We start from the raw sequence: 24,064 nt of genomic DNA on the forward strand, positions 1-24,064 counted from the left end.
TATGAAATGCTATGTTTCAGTGCCTTCTACAGTCTTGGTATATCGCTTGCGACTTCCAGTTGTTCCTGGCAGGAACTCTACTACTGATACTGCTGTAACCATATGAAATGCTATGTTTCAGTGCCTTCTACAGTCTTGGTATATCGCTTGCGACTTCCAGTTGTTCCTGGCAGGAACTCTACTACTGATACTGCTGTAACCATATGAAATGCTATGTTTCAGTGCCTTCTACAGTCTTGGTATATCGCTTGCGACTTTCAGTTGTTCCTGGTAGGAAATCTACTCCTGATACTGCTGAACCGTATTAAATGCTGTTTCAGTGCCTTCTACAGTCCTGGTATATCGCGTGCGACTTCCAGTTGTTCCTGGCAGGAACCTTACTGCTTATACTACTGAAAGGTATGAAATGTTATGTTTCAGTGCCTTCTACAGTCCTGGTATATCGCGTGCGACTTCCAGTTGTTCCTGGCAGGAACTCTACTGCTGATACTGCTGAACAGACGGCCGGTCCTCGGCCTGTCCGCATCCGGATTGTTGCTGATAGTAGCTAGCCTCGCCCCCTTCCTGGGTACTTTGTGGTACAATCGGCCCGCTCTCCTAACATTCTATAAGGGGTAGGTTTACCCTTTTGATCTTTTATTTCTAATTAGAGGATTTATTATTGATAACGATTAATAACCTGACATTATGAGTACACCTCTGATATACATATTTGTATTATTTATATGGAAAAGTAAATCTCTGATAATATACATTCGGTTTTCGGTCCGTGAAGTTATATTTAAAACCATTTATCTAAGATTCTGAACTTAAGTAGGTCATTTTAAAAACAATTGTAAAAAAGCCACGTGCAAAATTGGAGGCAATTAAATCTGAAAACTAAAGATTTCCTTTAATGAATATTGTTTTACTAAAGGTGAAATAGTAATATTCTACCACGATGTGACAGGAATATGAATAGTTATATTGCAGACGTAGGCTAAATTATATTTTCAACTAAATTTATATTATGTAATTTTATATCGTCTATTTTTTGTAATCAATCAAAAAGGTTATCTTGAACATTGCTATCCAGCAGTTTTGAACAAGTTAGTTAGTATAAAACTAAGTTTTGATAAAATTTGTATGTTGTACCTTTTTCTATTTTTGACAGTCGTTTAATAATAATGTGCTTCAATTTGGAATATACAAATACGAGTTAGGAAGTTATCTCCTACTTATGATTGATCTCCAAAAATATACCAATTCCGTTAACACATGACACCTTAATATTTTTGTATCTAAATCCATTATAGGAATTCAACTACAAATGTCTTTCAACTAATTTAACTAAAAGTTTTGATGCAAAATGACTAACCAAACTCGTATTATCTATAAAAGTTGTGTATTTGTGGCCTCCTTATCTAACGAATAATACTTGATATGGTTAAAACCTCAGTCTTAATTTAATCTCTTTTATAAGGCGAAACAATTTTATTTTAGAAAATTAATTTTTATTGTTTCTTACACTAAATTTACTGATCTTTATTAACTGTACGGCTTGTATTAATTGTACAACAAATTATACTGAACTAAGCATAATAATTAAAACACCTACAATCGCCCTATTGCGTTGTTTATAACGTTCTTAATGTTTTCAAAAATTATAGCATAGTTTACGTAATGTTTTACAGAAATTGAAAGTAAAGTTTTTCATAAACAAATAACAGTACATAGCGCTGGCACAGGACAGCTACAGTAACGCAAGAAACCACCAATCACAGTTTTATTTTTAACTTCTAAATTGATTAGTTTTAAATACTTTTTGAAAATGGGTTGTTTTATCGATATTATTTTTTTTTTTAAGGAGAAGCCGATCTCCTTTTTGCCTTATTCTGCCCGTCCTCATGGGCCACTGGCCTGTGCGAGGATCTAAATACTTGATAAATACTTGTACTATGTAATGAATTTTGGAAGGAGTATATATATAGAATAACAGTTACACCCTTGTGAGCGCGAGATATACCTGATACAGAAGACAAACTATCCGGAACTAGGAAGGGGTGTCTACGTAATTTCCCTTATTCGTGTTGAACCAGACTGTTTAGTGAAATCTCCTTTAATTACTGGATTTCACATTCAGTATTAGTTTCACGTGTAAGGCTCCTCAATATTATAGCAAATCACCTAATAATTATTCCTATTGATATCATAGAGCACGGTGTGCTCTATGATATATATATATATATATATATATATATATATATATATATATATATAATACATCTATAAATATAGAGTATATATATATATATATATATATATATATATATATATATCTATATATATAAAAATGAATGTTTGTATGTTTGTCCTTTATGGAATCGTGAACTATTGGACCGATCATGATGAAAATTTGTACGTATATGTATTTTTCCACGGAGAAGGTTTATAAGCTATGCCCATCCCTTTCCCGATTCAGGATTCCGCCCCACTGGTTACAGAAATACCCATAAGAAATGCATTGCAGCAAACATATGTTAACGTCTTTTCAAATTTTTAATCAGCTGTTCTTTGTAAACATATATTACACTTATAGTTTTTAAAGCATAGAGTAAGCTTAAGAGAAACGACAAATTTTGTTTAAACTGTTTTTGCAATCACTGTTAAACATAGACTTTACTATCCAGATAATACAATTCAAATTTGACGTAAAAATTCACCTTTAACTGCAATATTTATTTAATATAAACCATGCTCATGCTTGATCAGAAGAGTAATGCAGATATCATAATTACTATCTTACGTTGGCTACAAATATAAAGAATGTTATAAAATCAACCTTAGTTGTTTTTTTTGACAGAAGTATGGTTCTCAAAACTCCGTGTGTACATATTCTCTCGATCGAGACAACAAAGCAAGCTCAATCGTGGCATCGGAGATATAACTAATTTAATCTAAAATTTATTATAGTAAAAAAAAAATTTACTAAGTAATATAAGGACTTCGGTTCTTAAGATTTGCGTGCGAAGCCGTGGGTAACAGCTAGATAGAGGCAGGAATATGGTACATACCTTCATAATACGCCCAAGAGGCTCACGATGGAACGACTATCAATTATCTCAGCAATGTTTAGAATGTGATAGAAAAAGAATAAGTGAATATAGTGTACTGTTTTCAACGGGAAATTGCGTGCGAAGCCGCGGGCAACTTTTGCAAAAAATTATTGAAATGCGCAGCAAAGCGCGCCGGGCCCGCTAGTATATATATATATAAATGAATGATTGTGTGTTTGTCCTTTATGCAATCGTAAACTATTTGACCGATCACTATGAAAATTTGTATGTATATGTATTTTTCCACGGAGAAGGTTTATATGCTATGCCCATTGATGTATCTCGCCACCAGGCGGCAATTTAAAAGAAAAGTTTTCGAAACGCCTTCACATTATAAACTGAAATTGCGAGATAGATACGTATATTAAACAGTGAAACACTATTTGAAGGCGCTAAGTTATGATGTATAATTGTCTTTAAAACTAAATTTGGTTGAAATTAAAGCTTGAGTGGTAGACCACTTTGTAATGAAGTACATATGCATGTACAATACATTTTTGACAGATTTTCTTAATCGTGACATCAAGGTAAAATCTACATCGGCGTTAGAAATATAATTTACTTCAACCAGAAGTTCTCATACGCGGGCAAAACTTACGAAAAGCGTGCAAAGCCGCGGGAAACAGTTAGTATTTTATTAAAATATCAGTCTATCTATGTATCCTGGTAAGAACTCTTAAGAGGTGGCCCAAAAAAGAGCGAAATATTAATTGAGACATTTAATCGATGGTCGTCTATTATATAGACGTTTTGGTACAGACGCTTGACTGTCATATAAAAAAGTGCTAAATGTCTTAAAATATCTTTTTTTTTTCTATAAAATGACAAGTTACATGTTTTTCTAAAATTTACAGATACAATATGAATTTCTGCCACTCTCATCTAGTAACTCTAGCTTTGTGTAACCAAAAGCTTGTGTAACCTAATGCTCAGGTACATTAGGACATTTCAAAGGTTGTGCCAGGAGCGGCAGAAACAAGAAAGTTGAGATACTATAATAAAAGGGTTAATCTATAGGTGTTTTTTTACTGCTAAGACTGTTAGAGTTGGTGGAGATCCCTATTTTGTTACAAACTTAAACATGACTTAAGTTTAAGTTTTGAATGGAAAAGACTGGAACAGACTTCTTCCCGAGTGACCTGACCGAGAAATAGTGGTCGCTATCCCTGCCATGGGATCGTCACAGGGTGCGGTCTCTGCCTCAAACAGAGAGGTGCCAAAAGAACTGGAACAGTTCCATCGGAACGTTTCGGAACCGGAACGGACTTGGAACAGTTCACTTCTTCGGAATTCCATGTTCCGGGCGTTCCGGCTCTGTTAAGCGGAACGACTAGGCTGATAAATGTTCCAGTTCCGCTCTGGATTCCAGGCAACCACAATATTTTCATGTGAAAAACTTGTACTTAATTATTTTTAATAACTAATATAACCTATAACGTTTAGTGTTCGTAGACTTAACTAACGAACTTTACCAAATAACATTTTCGCGCCGCTATAGTTTAAAGCTCTCCCTGGTAACAAAAATATTTCATTAATTAAAAAAAAACTGTTTTAAATTTGGGATCAACATTAGTAATTGAGTAGTAAAGTTTAAGTATTTAAATAATGGAATTTCTTTTAACATATTTTATTTTACTGTTTCAATGTAATATTTTAAATATATACTATGTTTAAATACACACACACACACACACACACACACACACACACACACACACACACACACACACACACCACACACACCACACACACACACACATATATATTTTTTTTAAATATATACTATACATATAACTATGTTTCAATTTCGCTCATTGTATTTTATATCATAATTTTAAAATATGTGAAATTTCAATTCATTTCATAAATATTTCTTATTGTGTTTGTTGTTGTTGGAAAAATTGTTTTTGATAACACTCTTTAGTTTACTTTGATCACGTATAGGTGTATGAGTGGATTTAGAATTTAAATTGATATTTGCGAATATAAGCATTCACAAAGTTTAATTGTTATTAATTTAACTACGTATCTATGATGCACAAAGACAACTTGGGCAGATAGATTTTGTGTTTAAAATTCAAATATCGGAACGTAGTATTGTATTGTACCGGAGCGGAATCGGCCAGAAACTTAAATGAGCATACAAGCACTGTTAGTACTGAACGCGTGGATTTGGAACTATCTCGCGAACTAGTTCCGAGTCTGGAGCGTTCCGGTCGGAACGGTTCCAGTTCCGGAACCTCAAATTCCATCCTGTCACTACGGAATCTGTGAACGGAACAGAACAGAACTATAGGCACTACCCTAGATTGTTGTGTACAGGATGTGGGAAAAGGTGCGAACCGACGACCTGTACGTCTCTGTGTACAGCCAGGCACACTACAGAGGTCCAGGGTATCTGGTGGTGGGCGTACTGGCGGGGTACGCTGTCTTCAGAGGACGTAGCACCACACAACTACCTAGGGTGAGTAGTCACCGCACCACATACTGCTGTATCTTTACATTACATTACATGTGAGTACATTGCCAAGAGAATGAAAACAGTGGATATTGTGGATGTCATTATCCAAAGGATACTAAAACCTTCCATAATTAAAGAAAAACTCTCATATCTTCATCATTGATTAACGGTAAAGGACTCAAGAGTCTATAGGCTTCTTTGAATCATGTCTTTGTGTTTTCGTTTGTCCTTCTATACGACAACTACTGATAGAAAGGTCCTCGAGGCCTGAAACTTTGTTAATAGGAAAACTGTTAGTCCAAAGAAAAGTGCTATTGATTATTTTATTGTACAGACCCCTAATTGACTGGGGTCAAAAGGTCAATAGAGTGTCTGTCCGTGTCTCTCTCTGTCTTTAAAACCCTAAAGTATAAAACACCAAGTACTTGTATGACAAATATAATTTTCTAAGAGATGTGCCTTTAAGAACATTTGTTTTTGGAAATTATAATTTGCAGAATCCTCTACACAGAATTAATATTTATACTAAATAGTACATATATATATATCATATATCATTACTAAATATTTATATTAAAAATACTTTAATAATGGTCTATAAACATTTAGTAAAGAATATTTAAGTCTTAACAAAACATAAGCTTTTGCCACATTGTTACTACTTAAAACTTTTCGCTTTACTTGAATACTCTTCTACCGAAGAAGGACAAAAGAAATCAAGAGGAAATCACCGTCATATTTTTATTTATTGATAAACATCTGAGATATGCGGAACCTGTAACTTTACCAGAGTCTATGAAGAGGGGACTCTTCCCTTCTCTGAAGCGGCGAGCTATTTCATCATAAAGAATGCCTTCACTATTTATCACCGTTTTATTATCAACATAACCTTGTAGTGAAAACGCTTAAGGAAATCTATGAAGGTTCATAGTAAACATCCAGTAGCATTCTACCTACTAGGTAAGCTATGATAATACATAATATCATAATAAATACACATCGCAGAAATTGTTTTATTTTATGAAATGTTCATTACTAGTTAAAACTTCAGAATTAACTCCTAAGCTTTGCCCGTGTACAAGCGCTTCTGGTTCAAATGAATTATATTTCCAACGCTGATGTAGAGTTTGCGTTGTTGCCACGATTTAAAAAAAAATGTCAAAAGTGTATGTTTATAGCCATTATACATGTACATGTACTTTATTATAAAGTGGTCTAACATTCAAGCTTTAAGTTCAAACTGATGTTTATTTTAAATGCAAATATACATCATAACTTTGCCCCTTCAAATAATGTTTGGCTATCTAATATACGTAACTGTCTCGTAATTGCAGATTATAATATGCAGGCGCTTTGAAAACGTTTTATCTTTTGCAGTGCCGCCTGGTGGCGAATTACATCAATGGGCATAACATAATACCTTCTCCGTGAAAAGTCCATACAAATTTTCATAATGATCAGTCAAATAGTTTACGATTATATAAAAGACAAACAGACAAACATTCATTTATACATAACATTATACATTTATACTAACATTATACATTTATACATAACATTATACATTTATACAGATTTTTTTCTAAACATTTGTTGCTCAATAAACTTCACATAAAAACCATATTTTGGGTGTAGTTCTAAGAAGGGTGTGATTTTGCTTTAAATTAGTTTTAAAAGCTGAATTTTTTATCTTTGGAGTAATTTTCTTGTCTTCAAATCAGCGGTCTCCCAGTTAAATGCCAAAATCTCGTCAGCATTGTAAAATGCATGGGATGCTGATTTCAGCCGAGTTTTGACCACTTTGAATTACTGAGCATTTTTGGTGGAATTAGGCAAAATGTTGACCTGAAACCTTAGTTGCAGATGTCTCTTGATCGTTGGTGTCCCAAATTAGCAATAACTGGAACACCACCCCACAGTATCACTCTATAGGGGAAATGTGGGTAGTCAGTCCATAATGCGCGTCATTAATCCTGAGTAGGGCAGTATTTAGCCAACTTTTTCAAGACATAAATGACTCAGGATAATTTTTTAACACACGCAACTGATATGAACATCTCACCTTGATCAAGATATATTTCTAGGAATTTAGTTGATTGGACGTCCTAAAAACATGATATCTACCGGATCTACAGAACTCAGGCAAAAAATTAATAAAGTGTTAGTTTTTTAAATTGCTGGTTTTTTGGGTTTATCTAATTGAATTATTTAACACAACAATTTCTACCAATGGTCTATAGTCTACCAAGCTACGTTGTTCCAACAAAGTCAATAATTTTGTACTGATTCAGGGAGTTGTGCCTTACTTATTTATGTTATTTTACACTCCAACGGAAATCTCCATTTTTACAGTTCGAACAAAGCAATTAGAAAAGTAGATTACTGTGTACTCTTAATTTTTACTATCTGTAGAGGTGAAACAATGTCGTTGACTTACACCAAAGACAAAATTGATTAAGTGGATCACTCTTTAATTGAAAGGTCTTCAAAAGTAAAAAAAAGTAAAGTGAATAAGTCTTATTTAAACTGGCGTATTAAGACCGGGGGGTGGGGGTGGGGGGTATTTTAATTATACAAGTTAAAATATTTGGGGGTGAGAATATTTGAATACTTGTACGATATATTCTTTGTAGCAAATATTGTACACAGATTAAAACTCGTACCATTCATACATTATTCAATACGTTTTGTTTGTGTATCTCTTGATATTGTAACTGCTTATCTAAGTGTAGTTTCTCTGCAGACCAAGTCATGGCTCTTGCTAGTTACGGGGTTGTTGATCTGCTTCCTGACCTACTGGAGTGGAGCGCTGTACACAGACCCTGCCAGACCCTACCGACCTCTAGAGGCGAGTGTTTACGCCGCCACCAACCACACGGTCTTCGCCCTCGGCCTCGCCCTTATACTGACCTCACTCATCTTCGGCACCAAAAGTAAGTTAAGGACTCCCTTCTCCAGTTATGTGCATCAGTATAACGTTAGTGCAATTTTTTTTTAACGATTGTTTTAAGTCTGTTTTAATACTTTGTTTAAAGTTTGTTATTTGTTGAAGGTTTGAAAGGATAACATGATTTCAGACATTTGCCATCCCTATATGTTATAAAAGGTATAATACAAAGTTTCGAGGATTGTAAACTATCTTCTTCGTCAGGTGGGGGAGGTATTAATACATACAAAAATAAGGAACAGAAAAAAGGTAGTATCTCACTGTTGCCTGTGCTAGTGTGATGTGTGATTGTGATCCTCGTACTTGTGATTTGTGCTCGGGACTTGCATCCTGTGCAGTGACAACGCCGGGACTGGACTCCAATCAGCTTTTGGGTACTTTTGAACCCTTTCCTTTCCCTTCTTTACTTTTTTCTGTTCGTTATTTTTGTATGTATTAATACCTCCCCAACCTGACGAAGAGGATAGATTCTAATCCTCGAAACGTTGTGTTATATCTTTTATAACCTATAAAGATGGCAATGTCCGAAATCCTGTTTTAATAGTCAAAATTAGATTCAACTATGCTACGTCTTATTTGTGATTTGTCGATAATAATAAAAATAATATCACTTTATTGCGTTAACAATAATAAAATTGCATACAAACGTCATAAAATATTTAAATAATAAAAAAGGTAGGCCTACACTTCATTCACTCACGCACACAGTCATCTCATTTGTTTATCTCATTTACTCTCATCATCATTTTCACCAGACAATCCTGCCACTGCCACACCAGAACCAGAGGATTGATCGTGTTAGTTTTGAATTTCGTCCCAGCGGCTCTTCATAAACTCGTCAACGATGGAAGGTTTGAAAGGATAAAAGAATTTCGGACATTGGCCATCGTTATAGGTTATAAAAGGTTTAACACAACGTTTCGAAGTTTGGAATCCATCCTATTCATCAGGGTGATGTGTGATTGTTATCCTCGTACTTGTGATTTGCGCTTGAGACTTCTTGCATCCTGTGCAGTGACAACGTCTAGACTGGACTCCAAGCAGCTTTTGGGTATGTATGGACCGTTTTATATCTATTCTTTACTTTTTTCTGTTCGTTATTTTTGTATGTATTAATACCTCCCCCACCTGACGAAGAGGATAGATTCCAATCCTCGAAACGTTGTGTTAAACCTTTTATAAACTATGACGATTGCAAATTTCCGAAATCTCGTTTAATAGTCAAAATTAGATTCACCTACTTTACGTCTTATATTTTCCTTGACTTAAAAACTATTTAATTGTATAATATAGGGTACTTTATGTATCCTGGATGCTTCTTAACCCTTTACTTGGCATGATGTAAAAGATTTAATGGAGCTCTGACACAATCAAGTTGTTGTATCATCTTATTTAAAAGTTATATAGATAGTTTATTACGCACCCAATAGGGTCTTATTGTAATCGTGTCATTGTTTGTCTGTACTAAAACTCTCGATAGATCCTTTTACACTTCGTAAAAAACTTCCTCTTCACCAAAGGACAAAAGGAACCTTTGTCCATGTATCTGTTTGTATAAACGTCTGCTCTTGTATGCGATGGCTCTTAATAGAAAGATCCTAGAGATGTTGTAACTTGTAAGATAAGATAACTCTTGATAGGGAACATAATACAGACTTGAAAATTGGCATACACTTTCCTACTTGATTAAAGGAAGAATTCTATTGATTGTGGTCAAAAGGTCGAATGGAAGTCCAATCGTCTGTCTGTCGATTTCCCTTTGATACTCCCTCATATCGATTCATTGATAAACGTACTTGAGCAGATGTAAAACATACTGTAGCAACGTTTCTAAACCTTTGAATTAGTAAAAGGTCTGTGGGTTTGTGGAATTCCCACATTTTTGCTCACGCGTTCAGCCTTTACTTTACTTTACTACGTTTCGTTATAAACTTGCTTTTGCCACACAAGTGGACCTCACCCAAGTGAGATCGTCAGCTTTTCGTTATACACCCGCTAGCTCACCCAAGTAAATCTATAGTTGCTTACTGGCAAGTTAAAAAGGTGATATTTGCTATTGATCAGTGACATAAAATATCAGCAGTACTACGTTTCGAAATCTGAAATCTGATCTCTTCTTCAGGTGAATATCTAACCTAACACATAAATATAATCTAGGTTAAAATAACCCAATCATACCAGAACGCTCTGTATGTGACACGCATATGTCAGGAATCACAACCACCATGTTGTGTGTCAACTGAACTAACTCTAAAACATGCACTTAGTAAAACAAAAAACACAACACTCATTATTAAAACTGAACTACAGAATACAGGTCACAATAGGTCTGCATTCGCCGTCCGTAGGTGTTTGGTTACTGATTTTTTGTATCTCTAAACGATGGGAAATGTCCGAAAAATCCTTTTTTCCTTTACAACCCTTCTATTGTCAAAAACAATGTGATATTATCTCCTCCTTAGGGTATGTTATCTAAATACCACTCTTTCTTTTCCTTCTAGTTGATTTTTCTTTCTTTCCTAACTATTCCTCTCTTTTAAGATGAATTTGGACGAATTTGTCACAGGATCTCATTATTTTCCAGCGTTCATCTCCGACATATTTTCATGGCAAGGGTTTGTGCCTCTCAGCAAACTGTCCTACAGCATGTACCTGGTACACAACATCCCCCAGATTGCCGCCGCGGCCGCCGCCCGGACACCTTCCAAATTTGACATCTACGGGCTGGTGAGTGTTATGTTGTACACCATCTGTTATATCTAAAACAGTAACGGTTTTATTATAGTAACATGTTCGTATTTATAAATATTTATTGTTTATGTAATGTATCCTTTGGTAGATTTTAGAACTCAATCACAAATAGTTTTGATTGTTGTTTATTCATAAATCAAAAATACTTAAAGTTGGTATTGTGTTAAATGAAATTACAGTCTAATCATAACATTATTATATATGATATTGTTTTCAATTGACAATTTCAGTTGTTTTTTATTATTTATTTATAACTGCATCGCAACCAACAAAAACAAGGTTTCTTGGCATTAATTAACTAAAACATCTTGATAGTCTTTTTTATTTTACGTAAACTTACACTTTTTTTTATTTAATCTCTTCTCCGTTTTACGGAAACTATTATTAAATCTTTTAATATAGGTTTAGATTACATTATTTTGAGAAAACAATATTATTTTCAGTTATTCAAAAAATTTTAAAAGAACGTTTAGCAATTTGCAATTTAACACAGTAGAGATATACCAATAAATGTTCATTTAAGTCAATAAAATGATTTGATTGTTTCAAAGTTCGAATAAAATGAACATAAAAATAAGCATACGTCTATCAATCCAGAGACATTCTCCTTACAAGGTTAAACCACACTAGAAATTAAGGAAAGTCTCTTCAGTATTTGTTTCAGAACAATTAAATTACATGTAACTTAGGACCATACATAATGTAAAGGTAATTTCGTACCTGTATACCAATAAAAAAATTGATTTTTACAATGCAATTTCATTGATTTAATTATACAGATTTGATCTTGTCACTAGACAAGAATAAAGTAGTTATTAAGGAATTATTTGTTTTTAACATTATTTAAATCTTACATTTTATATTTACATATCATAGTTGTAGCATTAACTTAGTTTATACTTATCTGTTATTTTAAGTATGAAGTTTATATTTATTTATAGATGACATATTTCCCCGATTTGCTGATGCACACCAGTCTGTATAAGCTAAAATAATTACTGTACGTATATATTTGCATGTACTTCTCTCTGTAGGTAATGACATTGCCGTTTAAATAAAAGTAAAATAAATAAATATAAAACATAGCAATTAACAAATATAAGGTGCAACTACCAAATTTCTATAGTATTCAAATATGAGGAAATATGACAATCATGATAAATGATGGATCTCTTCATTTACTAACATTTTCCATGAACCATCGTTATCATAATATATAATAATTACGACTTACACCGAATTTTGTTGTACAATTCAACTCTTAATCAAATTAGAAACAATTAAAACTTGTAACATTCTTGGACTGTTTTTTTTCTAAGACACAATATGTGTTAATCAAGTTTTCAAGGTATATGGAGATTGCCACTACAAGGAATATATACTAAACAAAGATGGATTACAATATAAAATATATTTATTTTAAGTTATATAATCCTTCCAGTTCGATTTCTTTCTAACTATGAGTGATATTTTTAAAACATTTTCGGCAAAGAAAAATATAAGGATTTTATTAAATAAGGTTGGATTATGGATCAATAATATTATATCGAGTAGTTTTGTGATGAGTTTGAGATTTCTAAAGGTAGAGTATTGCTTTAAATTCTTTTTATGTTTTGTGTGTGTTTTGTATATTCTTTTATTCTAATAATTTGGTTATACTACCTGGCAAATTTGTTAATGAATGTATCTAACTTAGTTTAGTGAATGAGTTTAAATCCTACCCCGACTCTAGCCACCTGTAAGAGACTTTGAAATTTTTATGCCTTCAGATAAGCTGGACAATCTCAGACTTGACCCTTGGGCTGTTGCTGTCTCTTGTGTTGTTCCTGTACATTGAGACCCCCTGCCGTTATCTCTTCAAACATCTCACCACGGCCAAGTCGGAACACCGTAAGTCAATCAATCAATCAATGTTACACATCTATTGCAGAGACATGTTTTATATGTATAGAAAACGTTGATATTAAATGTTCAGAACAAAAGTTTGGCACGTTCTTCCTACATCAGGGTCACACTCAAACATACAATTCAACATTCAGGCATCGTACATCCTTTGCCAATTTTCCACATAGTGCGCCAAAGTCAATCTCCTAATTGGACGATCTCCCAGTCAAATTCCAAAAGCTCGTTAACATTATAAAATTCTTGTGATACGGAAAAGAGTTTCAAATGAGTTTTTTTTTCACATTGGGTGTTGCGGCATTCTTTACCATTGGGCAGCTTGTTGATGAAGTGAACACCTGTCTGTGAGGGCAGATATATCACATCTTATGCTTTAAACCCCTTTATACATTTGTTACAGTTAGCAAGGATTATTAACTTCAAATTAACTAACTCAGCCGATCCATTACTTCGAATTTAGATTATAACATACAACTGAACATATCTCACTTATTAGTAACAGTAAAATACAGATACAGATTAGATAAGGTACAGATAAGATAAGACAATAAGATATGTTTTATCTCCACAACAAGGCACTGTCACGGTCCCCAAGCTTGTTATTTTACAAAGAAACTCAAGCCTACCTGACTTTCATGTTCGTAATATTAAAAGAAAACTTAAAATTTAATAAAAAACATTTTAATTACATCTACTTAAATAAAAGAATTAAGAATAACACATGTTTACAAAAATCACACGTTTTAAATAGAAATCACAGTTCAAATCCTAACATTTATGTTAGAAACATAAAACATTTTATAAATGCAATTGACTGGATTAGGCACAGTAGTTTTGTAGACAGTCAAATCTGGAAAAAGGTAAATTTTGGAAAAGTCTAACCAATGAAAAGTACCATTTGAATTTTTTGCAGAGAATATTTATAAATAATATTGAATTACCTTCAAAACTAATTACAAAGAGCAGTAAGTATCGTAGGCACTATTTTACTCAAGAAAGACCAAACAATCTAATTTGCCAAAGAGGTCATCAAGCAAAAATCAATTTGTTAACGCACTGGTCTGCCTAGATGGTTCCAAGTTAACCTCTATTGTCCTTAATACGAATACGGCTACGGGTAATATCGCTAAGATCGCTGAAGAGTGCTTTAATTCCCATAAATAATTTAATAAACACCTACACACACCAACACAAGCACGCACGTCATTCTAGTATGCATTTAGTGGATTTAGTAACGTATTTACAAGTGTTAATCTTTATTTGTAATTATTTAAGATTGCTGTTGATTATTGCTTACTTTTACGCATGTTTCTGATTATTTATTTTTTCTTGTATGTTCCTGGTTATATATTGTTATTTTTGCATATGTTTACTTGTCAAATTTTTTTATCACTTTGTTGTTATGTATTTCTTATCACACATAACAAATGTATTACTGTTGCTCGTTTTGATATTTAACTATCCATTATTGTATTTGTCTTTTTTACCTTTTTTGATTATTTGTTAACTAAATTATATTTCCTACTTATTCGTTGTTTTTTTGATTATTTATTGTTAACACTGTTTGTTATTTAATTATATAAGTAAATATTATTAGTGCTATTAATCGTTTATACTCTTTTTAACTTATTTGTATGTACTACTGGTGTAATTCCGTTGGAAGAATAAATAAATAAACAATTTCAAATATAATCGAAAACTAGAAAACAACTAATAAGAAATTATTTCCGCAGAATCTGTGAAAACTTCGGAGGACGTCAAGGAGGTCAAAGAGGAGAGTGATTGGAGTTACAGGCTGACCAACCCTTGATCTGCTAACCGATGTACGAGTATTTTTTGCGGTGGGTTGGCTCCCTGAGAACATCGAGATCAACATCAAGTCAAACATTTATAAAAGCAGTTCCTTACTGTTTTCTGTGATGTATAAAATTGTTATGTGTACTGACAAACATTTTATGGTCGGTTTTGTCAACTTCTTGTAAATCGTATATTACTTTTTAATTAGTGATAAGCCATAATTAAAACCCAATCTTTAACATAACGTCAGATGTGCTGCATTGCGAAGTAAAATGAATTAGATTTAGCTTATTGTACAGTTAGAGTTTGTGCAATGTAAAAAATGTGACATTAAGGCATTCCGAATGGAAATTAAGTATTGTTCATTTATAAACTTCTCAGCTAACAACAAAATTAGAAGTATTTGGGAGTGCTCATTATATTTTTAGTTACTTTTTATATTACCCTCGTCTTTTGACGCATCAAATAAATGAATATAAAAACAGAATTTAAAAATTGATTAGACAATAGATTTATCAATTTAAATTGAATTACTGAGTTACATTCCGGATTTCATGTTACAAAAGGTTGATCAACATGTTTGTGAGTAGTGTTATGCGTTGATTACTTTATTTCAATAGGTAATCATTTCCGAAGAAAAGTATGGGAAACTGGTTTTCAATCGGAGCATCCTGTAATTTGTTTTTAATCGTAAAAATTCTCAGAATGTTCACCCGCGAGAAGGACCTATTTCATTTTTATACGATTATCGAACACTTGCACTCTAGCTCGCATAGCTTTATGTGTCCACATCTTTAAGTGCGGTTACCGCAAGATTGGCCCCAAGAATGGTTGGAAACTTTGCAGAGTTTATATCATCTGGTTTAACAATCGTATTCAGGTTATTTACTCGTAAATTATATGAGCTTCTGTCTTGAACTGGTACGCAAGAAGTGGAATGTAGGGGTGGATATATTTTAAATATAACTCACGGATACTTGGGAAGCTGAGTATATTGTTTACAATGACAGTTTCTGATTTTTTACGGAACAATATGAACGAAGCAGGGAATAACGATTCCACTCGTAATATGGTAACATTAAATAATTTTTTAATTACTATATATGAATTTATTATTTTTCTACAACCCCTTGTGAATTGCAATGTCTTATTATTTACCAACTAATTTGTTTTCATTGCGAAAAGGTGGTATAATATTTAGAATGCCTGTAAGTTGGTTCTTTTGTGATATGGAATATTTTAATTGTATGACTTAACTATAAATAAAATTGTGATTTATTTTAAATGATTATATTTGCACCTCGCTTGAAAATAGATTTATCTTGTTTGTATTGTTCTTATTGTTGAACCATTGAAAGTTCATATAACCATCGGTGTACGAGAAAAAATAATTTCAGCTAACAACAAAATTAGAAGTATTTGGGAGTGCTCATTATATTTTTAGTTACTTTTTATATTACCCTCGTCTTTTGACGCATCAAATAAATGAATATAAAAACAGAATTTAAAAATTGATTAGACAATAGATTTATCAATTTAAATTGAATTACTGAGTTACATTCCGGATTTCATGTTACAAAAGGTTGATCAACATGTTTGTGAGTAGTGTTATGCGTTGATTACTTTATTTCAATAGGTAATCATTTCCGAAGAAAAGTATGGGAAACTGGTTTTCAATCGGAGCATCCTGTAATTTGTTTTTAATCGTAAAAATTCTCAGAATGTTCACCCGCGAGAAGGACCTATTTCATTTTTATACGATTATCGAACACTTGCACTCTAGCTCGCATAGCTTTATGTGTCCACATCTTTAAGTGCGGTTACCGCAAGATTGGCCCCAAGAATGGTTGGAAACTTTGCAGAGTTATATCATCTGGTTTAACAATCGTATTCAGGTTATTTACTCGTAAATTATATGAGCTTCTGTCTTGAACTGGTACGCAAGAAGTGGAATGTAGGGGTGGATATATTTTAAATATAACTCACGGATACTTGGGAAGCTGAGTATATTGTTTACAATGACAGTTTCTGATTTTTTACGGAACAATATGAACGAAGCAGGGAATAACGATTCCACTCGTAATAACATTAAATAATTGTTTTAATTGCTATATATGAATTTATTATTTTTCTAAAACCCCTTGTGAATTGCAATGTCTTATTATTTACCAACTAATTTGTTTTCATTGTGATAGAAACAGGTGGTATAATATTTAGAATGCCTGTAAGTTGGTTCTTTTGTGATATGGAATATTTTAATTGTATGAATTAACTATAAATAAAATTGTGATTTATTTTAAATGATTATATTTGCACCTCGCTTGAAAATAGATTTATCTTGTTTGTATTGTTCTTATTGTTGAACCATTGAAAGTTCATGTAACCATCGGTGTACGAGAAAAAATAATTTTACTGTGGAAACAAATTGTCTCATGAGATCCAGAAGTCTGAAATAACTTTGACATATACAAGGTCATCCAAAGGTCAGTGGTCACCCCTGCCATTTCAAGATGGTTCGACTAATTAAAATACAAATTTTGGGATCTATGTGGGTTAATTAGCGTTACCTTTTAACATCTATCAAGAAATGTTGGGCGGCGGCCCCCCCCCAGAGGGGAGCACACCCCAACTCAAAATTTTAATTTAATTTTTTAAAGTGATGACCTCCCACATGTGGCACATCGTTGGAAAGGGAGTAAAAAAGAAACATTTTGTTGCAAACCGGAAATAGCTATCACTGTTCAAAGATGGCGACCGCTTAATGGCGGGAAATGAGGGTTTCAGTTATTTACAAACGATATGCGTGAAACTTAGTTTGTGGGGGGTTTCCAAGAAAGTTGTACCTGATATCGGTTTTGCAAATTACCCACTCGTTTACAATATGGCGGTATCAAACAAGGGGGAGGGGTTATATACTTCCTTTCTTCGGTAATTTTCGGTGAACGTTTGAATGAAAATCGTTATCTGGGGGTTTTAACGTCAGGAATGAATTTGAAATCGATTTTCAACATGTATTTGTAATATTGTCTGAATTTTACTGTCGTAAAATTCGCCTTTTACTTTCGTTTTCAATTTTGTGTCTGAAAATGACAGGGGTGGCCACTGACTTTTGGATGACCCTGTATGTAGACTACTATCTACCTCAGTTTACAAACAAGAAAATAATTGTGTTTTACTTAGTTTTGTATGAAGCCTTCTAAACTTTTACACATAATATCTTTTTAATGGTTATAAAATCCGAAAAGAGAGTATAATAGTAATGGTTTCATAATAAATGTATAATGCATGTAATTGTCTATCTCAAATAAATATTATTCCTTAGAAAATAATGTTTTAATATTTTGGACTTTCTTCTAATCTTTGTTTATCCCTTAAATACATTCAAATAACGAGTATGTTTCAGAACATTGCGTATTACATAATTTAACTTTCAGTAGATTTATACTTAGTCTTTGTAGTTATCCAACTAGTTTCAAACTTTTTGTTAATTTTTAAGAGCTTATTTACTATCTGTTTCGATTATACTATCTATGGTATACTTGTAAATGTTGATAGTTATTATATATTATTCTATAATCATGTTAATATCTAAAATTGTTAATAGAATAGCAATTAAGTTTAATCTAGTGAATAACTAGGATTGTTTTGTTTTAAATTTATATAGTTAACATCAAAGGCATATAGTAGGAAGTATTTTAATGTATAAATATTAAATTTATCTGTTAAAGGTTTCATTGGTCTGTGGTCATCAACTTTGCAACAGTTAATAATACGAGTACAAATCTATTTTTTGTGTTGGCCTGACCTTTGTAAACAAATAAAACAGTTAATAAATGGATATTTAATTAAGTTAAAACGAGAATTTGTCTTATTCCCATTCCTAGTTCTTTCTGGTTGGCAAATAATACTTCTTGGATTTGTTTTGGTACCTTCACAAAATATTTTCAATTGGCTCTAAAAATGCATACTATCAACATTTTTGATTTTAAAATTATGTACTGTTTTAAATTTTTTAGATCAAGAATTTTAAAATGTATAAGTAATGTTTTTAAATCATGTTATCACCATGTCTTATACTAGTTATACATGTAAGATATTTTTTGATTACGAAGTGGGAGGTGCTAATATTTTTGAGAATATTGATTCGAGACTTGGCTCTCTACACAACACTTTGGTAATGACACTGAACTGTATGCCATGGGGTATGTATGAATCAGTAGCTCTAATCATAGTAGGCGGGCGGCGTTTAAAACCTTGTGCCACCAGCATAAATGGAGTTTTCATTTGGATTCTGATAGTTTAAAAATGTAAATTAAGAATAAAATATTTGTATATTTTCTCTAATTTTTGGGAAATAAATAACATTTTGACGATTTTTGTATACATTTTTACTAAATGAGTGATATTATTTTCTAGGTTTTATGGCTTTTTAGACTTCTTAAACAGAGGTATAACGACATGGGTTTTATTGCTTCGTACTAACAATCTTTAAAATTTCCGGTGTTCGTAATATAACATTGTTTGACTAATATCAAATAAGTCAAAAGCAAATTAAGTAAAACGCCATAGTAATACCAATACTAAAATTTTTGCATTTCATATATTCTGGGCCTGGAGTGGTGAAGTAGAATATAGAGCAGGGGCAGAAAGTTCTCTCAATTTTTCCGAAATTCTTTGTTTGAAGTTTGTTTTTGACGATGGTAGGATTGTCTGTCACAAATACATGTACATTAACAGAATACTAATTTATAAGATCTAGTACTTAAACATTTGCTAAATTTAATTATGTTATGCTATTATCGTATAGGCTAAGAAAAACAAAATCTTTGACGACAAGCCAGTCTTCTCTATCTTTACTACAGCGGATTCCTCAATTCTTTCTGTTTGTAAAAACAAAACAAATAGTATAAAAAATATATAACTCTAGAGCGGATAAAACTAAACAAATGGTTTTAGGCATATAACTAAACTATTAGTGGAATATTTAGCTATACTTCAGGGAATCTGTCCATTATAAATCCGATTTATTTGTGTGTAAATAAACTTGTTGTTTTAAGTCGTTTTGAGTATAAGAACTTACACATTCGGTTATAAAATAAAATTTCTTAACGTTAAAATATTAACTTAGAATTTGAGCACATGGTCAATAATTAAATATACCATCAAAGTCGTTGTTACTAACGCCTTCACTTGTTCGTCTCCTATATATTTATACTTACCTGATATCCAAGAAATCTACACATTTATGTAGGCACTCTGAATATATAAACCCCATATGCAAAAGAAGTAATTATTGGTTTATTATTTATTGCTATTATTTAAGGTTTTTACTTGTGTATTTATAAGTCTGGTCTGTGAAGTTAATCTTATTAGTTACAAGATCTAAATTCATGTTTCTGCTTATGGCTTAAAGGCATATGCATAATCAGTAAGAATCTCATGGCATCCGAGGCGTCCCTCTCCAGTGGCTCAGATCACTTCTAAGCCACAGAACTCAAATTGTCCAGATCTCAAATAAATTATCTGAACCAATTCACCTGAGTTATGGTGTCCCACAGGGATCAATTCTCAGTCCAATTCTCTTCCTGATCTATGTCAATGACGTAGGTTCATCACTTCTGCACGGAAGACTAGTGCAGTATGCTGATGACACAAATCTAGCAAATCAAAATTGATTCTGGAACAGCAGAGTTTTGTTGAAATTAACAACTGCGTCCAAAATTTTAACAGCCTCAATCTTAAAACAAATTCTGCAATATCCAATTTTATAAATATTGCTTTACGATCAGTAGATAGTTATGATGGGCCAGCCGTTATGTTGGGTGACACCATGCTGGAAGAAGTATATTGTTCGAAATTCCTGGGAATATACCTAGATCGAGGGTTAACTAGGAACGATCACATCGACCACGTTTGCTCCAAATTGGCCTCAGGCATTTATGTTTTGAGGTCTGTAGCCAAATACTGCCCGAGTCAACTTCTGATGATGGTGTATTATGGCTTTATTTACCCCCACCTCACTTACGGGCTGGTGTTGTGGGGAGCTTGTGCAAAAAATCAATTCCTGAGAGTGTTCAAGCTGCAAAAACAAGCGATCCGCATTATCGCTAAGCTGAAATTTAGAGAGTCGTGCTAGGAAGCCTTCAAAAATGTGCAATTGTTGACGCTGCCCAGTCTCTAAATTTTGGAAACAACTCTTTTTTGTGTGTCTAAATGTGCGATGACGAATGGCCGAGACATACATGTGTATGAGACTAGAGGCAGATATAACTACCGAACTGGTAGACACAGAACGGTGGTTTATGAACGCTTGCCTTCACAGGCAGGTGTTCATTTCGTCAATAAGTTACCAGATTCAATTAAAAACACTCCAACGCTCAAAATGTTCAAAACTCGTTTGAAACGCTTTTTAGTGTCACAAACATTTTATAATGTAGACAAGGTTTTAGCATATGATTGGGAGACCACCATTTAAAAAGACTGACTAAATCCGTCGTTGAGAGTGGGAATCATTGGCGAATGAATGGATGTATGTAAATTTGTAAATTGTATGATTGAATGAGATCTAATTTGGGGTGTATGACAAACATTTTAGCAAGTAAAAAGCAAAATTTGACATTTGCCATGCGTTTTATAATGTTCCGGCAATAAAAATCTGATTTGATTTGATGCAAAGAAGAGTTTATTTTTTTGCTACATATATTCTGACTTTTTTTTACGATAAAAATACATTGAATTTGAGTTATTTTTAATCCATAAATTTGTCACAATGAATCCAAAAATAATGTGTCATCAATGAATCCAACAATAATGTGTCATTGAATCGAATAAACTAATTTAAGTTAATTGACATTTTCTTCAGGTTCAATTATAAGGGCAAACAATCAATACAAATTTTAACATAATACAATATTGACAACAATATTATACTATTGTATATGGACACTAAGAGTCATAGAAAGTGGAGTTCCTAAATTGAGTAGCTTATTGCTGATAAGAAACCAATAATACCCATTTTGTCGGTAAAAGGGGTGACGATAAGCTTGTTGTGGACACCAAGGGTCATAGAAAGTGAAGTTCTTAATTGAGTAGCTTGTTGCTGATAAGAAACCAATAATACCAATTTAGTCAGCAATAAGCATGTTATGGACACTAATGGTCATAGTATGTAAAGCTCCTAAATTGAGTAGCTTATTGCTGATGATGATGATAAAGATCTAATTATAAATTAGATAAAAGTCTACTCATATAAATTTATATTTAGATTTTAATAATGATTATAATGATTCGTGAAATTGTATGAAGGTTTTTCATTCCTATGTATGGTTAAATTTAGTTTTATAACAATATAATATAAATCATAAAAGTTATCAATCTTGGAAAACATGTTTGCAATTTTATACAACACCAGCCTGTAATTAGTTATATTTGAGGTGTAGTTATTAATCACGCCCAGTATGTGTTTGGATCATGCAACCCTTTCTTTGTTGCGTTAAAACATTGAATTCAATAATTTGCTCACTAAAGTTGTTTACATGTGCTTTTTGTTTAGAACAAAAACATTCGGTGTGTTCGGTTTCTTATTACTGTGTTTTAGGTAAATTTTGAATAAACGCAAATGAACCTAGGCAATATTTTTTCGTTTTCTATGTAAGTGATATCTTAATCCTATTAATATTACGAATGCAAAAATATGTAGTGTTTGGTTGTTTGATACGCAGACGTAGAAAACCTAGTGACAGATTTAAAGTTACTTATTAATAAAACATTGTGTATTTTATTCCGAAATACCACCCACAAATGCTGAAGTTCAAATAAAAATAAATTTTAAAAATACTTTCTGGATAGATAGTTAATATTTTTGACAGCCGATTGGGTCATAAACGCAAAGAGCCACGCAGAGCTCCATAATTATGTATTAATTGCGTAAATGAATATGCTATCGTAGTGTGATGCAAATAGTAATGACAAATAGCACTCGAATTATCTAATTTGCAAAGCAGGTGGCAGCAATGACGAATTTAAACCAATTAGTTCAGCCCATTCTGGACTTTTACTTTATGAACAAAATTGGTAATAAAGATACTCGAAATTGGTTTCTTTTGTCATTTCGAGGGGAATATTTAAAGTAACTCAAGGACCAAGATGGGGGAACGGACACTATTCGCTCAGTGACTACAATTTAAGAAATCAAGCGAGCGTAGTGAGCTCGTGATCATAGCAAAAGCAATCACAGGGAAGAGAGACAAGCATCTCCTCGTCTCTCTGTGGGTCGTGTCTCCCTTGCGCCATGTTGCTTACACTGCAGGTTTTGTTTACCTATTCTATAAGCATATTGTATTTTTTATGTAGGCCTATACAAGCGAAAAATATTAATTGAACAGACTAATGTAGCCATAAACGTATCCAGGGAGCTTGCTTTTTGGTGTGAGGGTAGCCACATAGTGGCAGTGACCAGGTCAGGGGATAGAGCAAGCGGGCGAGTGGCGAGCAGTGGTGGGGATACTGGGAGAGCGCGACATCACAGCGGCGGAGGGGTATTTACCCCACCCTGCGTGAACTAAAATCGCCCTATGTCTTTTTGTAAGTGGTTTACCTACTCTACACTTATACCTGAAGTGGAATACAAGCACTGGAAGTAGACTGTAGGTATCTTGACTGCAGAAGGCTTCCCAGCCCAATGTATGTATTAATTATACTCGTATATAACTGTAAATGTTGTCCCAAATATTATATTCTCAAAACAAGTACTATTTTAAGATTATGAATGATCATTGATATGGTATTGTTCACAAAATTTCTGAGAGACCATTATTTTTGTACGTGCGATTAAAAACACCGAAAATTTCGAAAATTGCTTTAACCTAACAGGAATGTAATGTTCATTGTTCATTTGGAACTTAACTTCTGAACCTAATTTTGAACTTAAGGATTTTGAAATCGAGCTAACTAGACGGTCTAAATATGAGATGGAACTCTATTCTTTTTTTAAATTGTATTCTTTGTTGACAAAATACAAGTATTATAAATATTTATTGCAAATTTTGTTGTTTAATATGGTATTTATTCGTTCGTATCATTATTATTTACTTAATTCTATTCTTATGTTTT

At 32.9% G+C, this 24,064-nt stretch overlaps 1 protein-coding gene across 1 annotated transcript in view; it reads left to right on the top strand.

The window, feature by feature from the left end:
• LOC124356644 (nose resistant to fluoxetine protein 6-like) overlaps positions 1-15,093 on the top strand; it is a 51,900-nt gene extending 36,807 nt beyond the window's left edge. Inside the window, exons 9-14 of the mRNA XM_046807769.1 lie at positions 421-614; positions 5,418-5,559; positions 8,300-8,489; positions 11,088-11,230; positions 13,024-13,144; positions 14,890-15,093. Coding sequence (XP_046663725.1) covers positions 421-614; positions 5,418-5,559; positions 8,300-8,489; positions 11,088-11,230; positions 13,024-13,144; positions 14,890-14,966 — 867 coding nt within the window. The 3' untranslated portion in view covers positions 14,967-15,093. The remainder of the gene's footprint in view (positions 1-420; positions 615-5,417; positions 5,560-8,299; positions 8,490-11,087; positions 11,231-13,023; positions 13,145-14,889) is intronic.
• Positions 15,094-24,064: the final 8,971 nt, after the last annotated feature.

This window comes from Homalodisca vitripennis, chromosome 3, assembly GCF_021130785.1.
Source record: "Homalodisca vitripennis isolate AUS2020 chromosome 3, UT_GWSS_2.1, whole genome shotgun sequence".
Lineage (NCBI taxonomy): Eukaryota > Metazoa > Arthropoda > Insecta > Hemiptera > Cicadellidae > Homalodisca > Homalodisca vitripennis.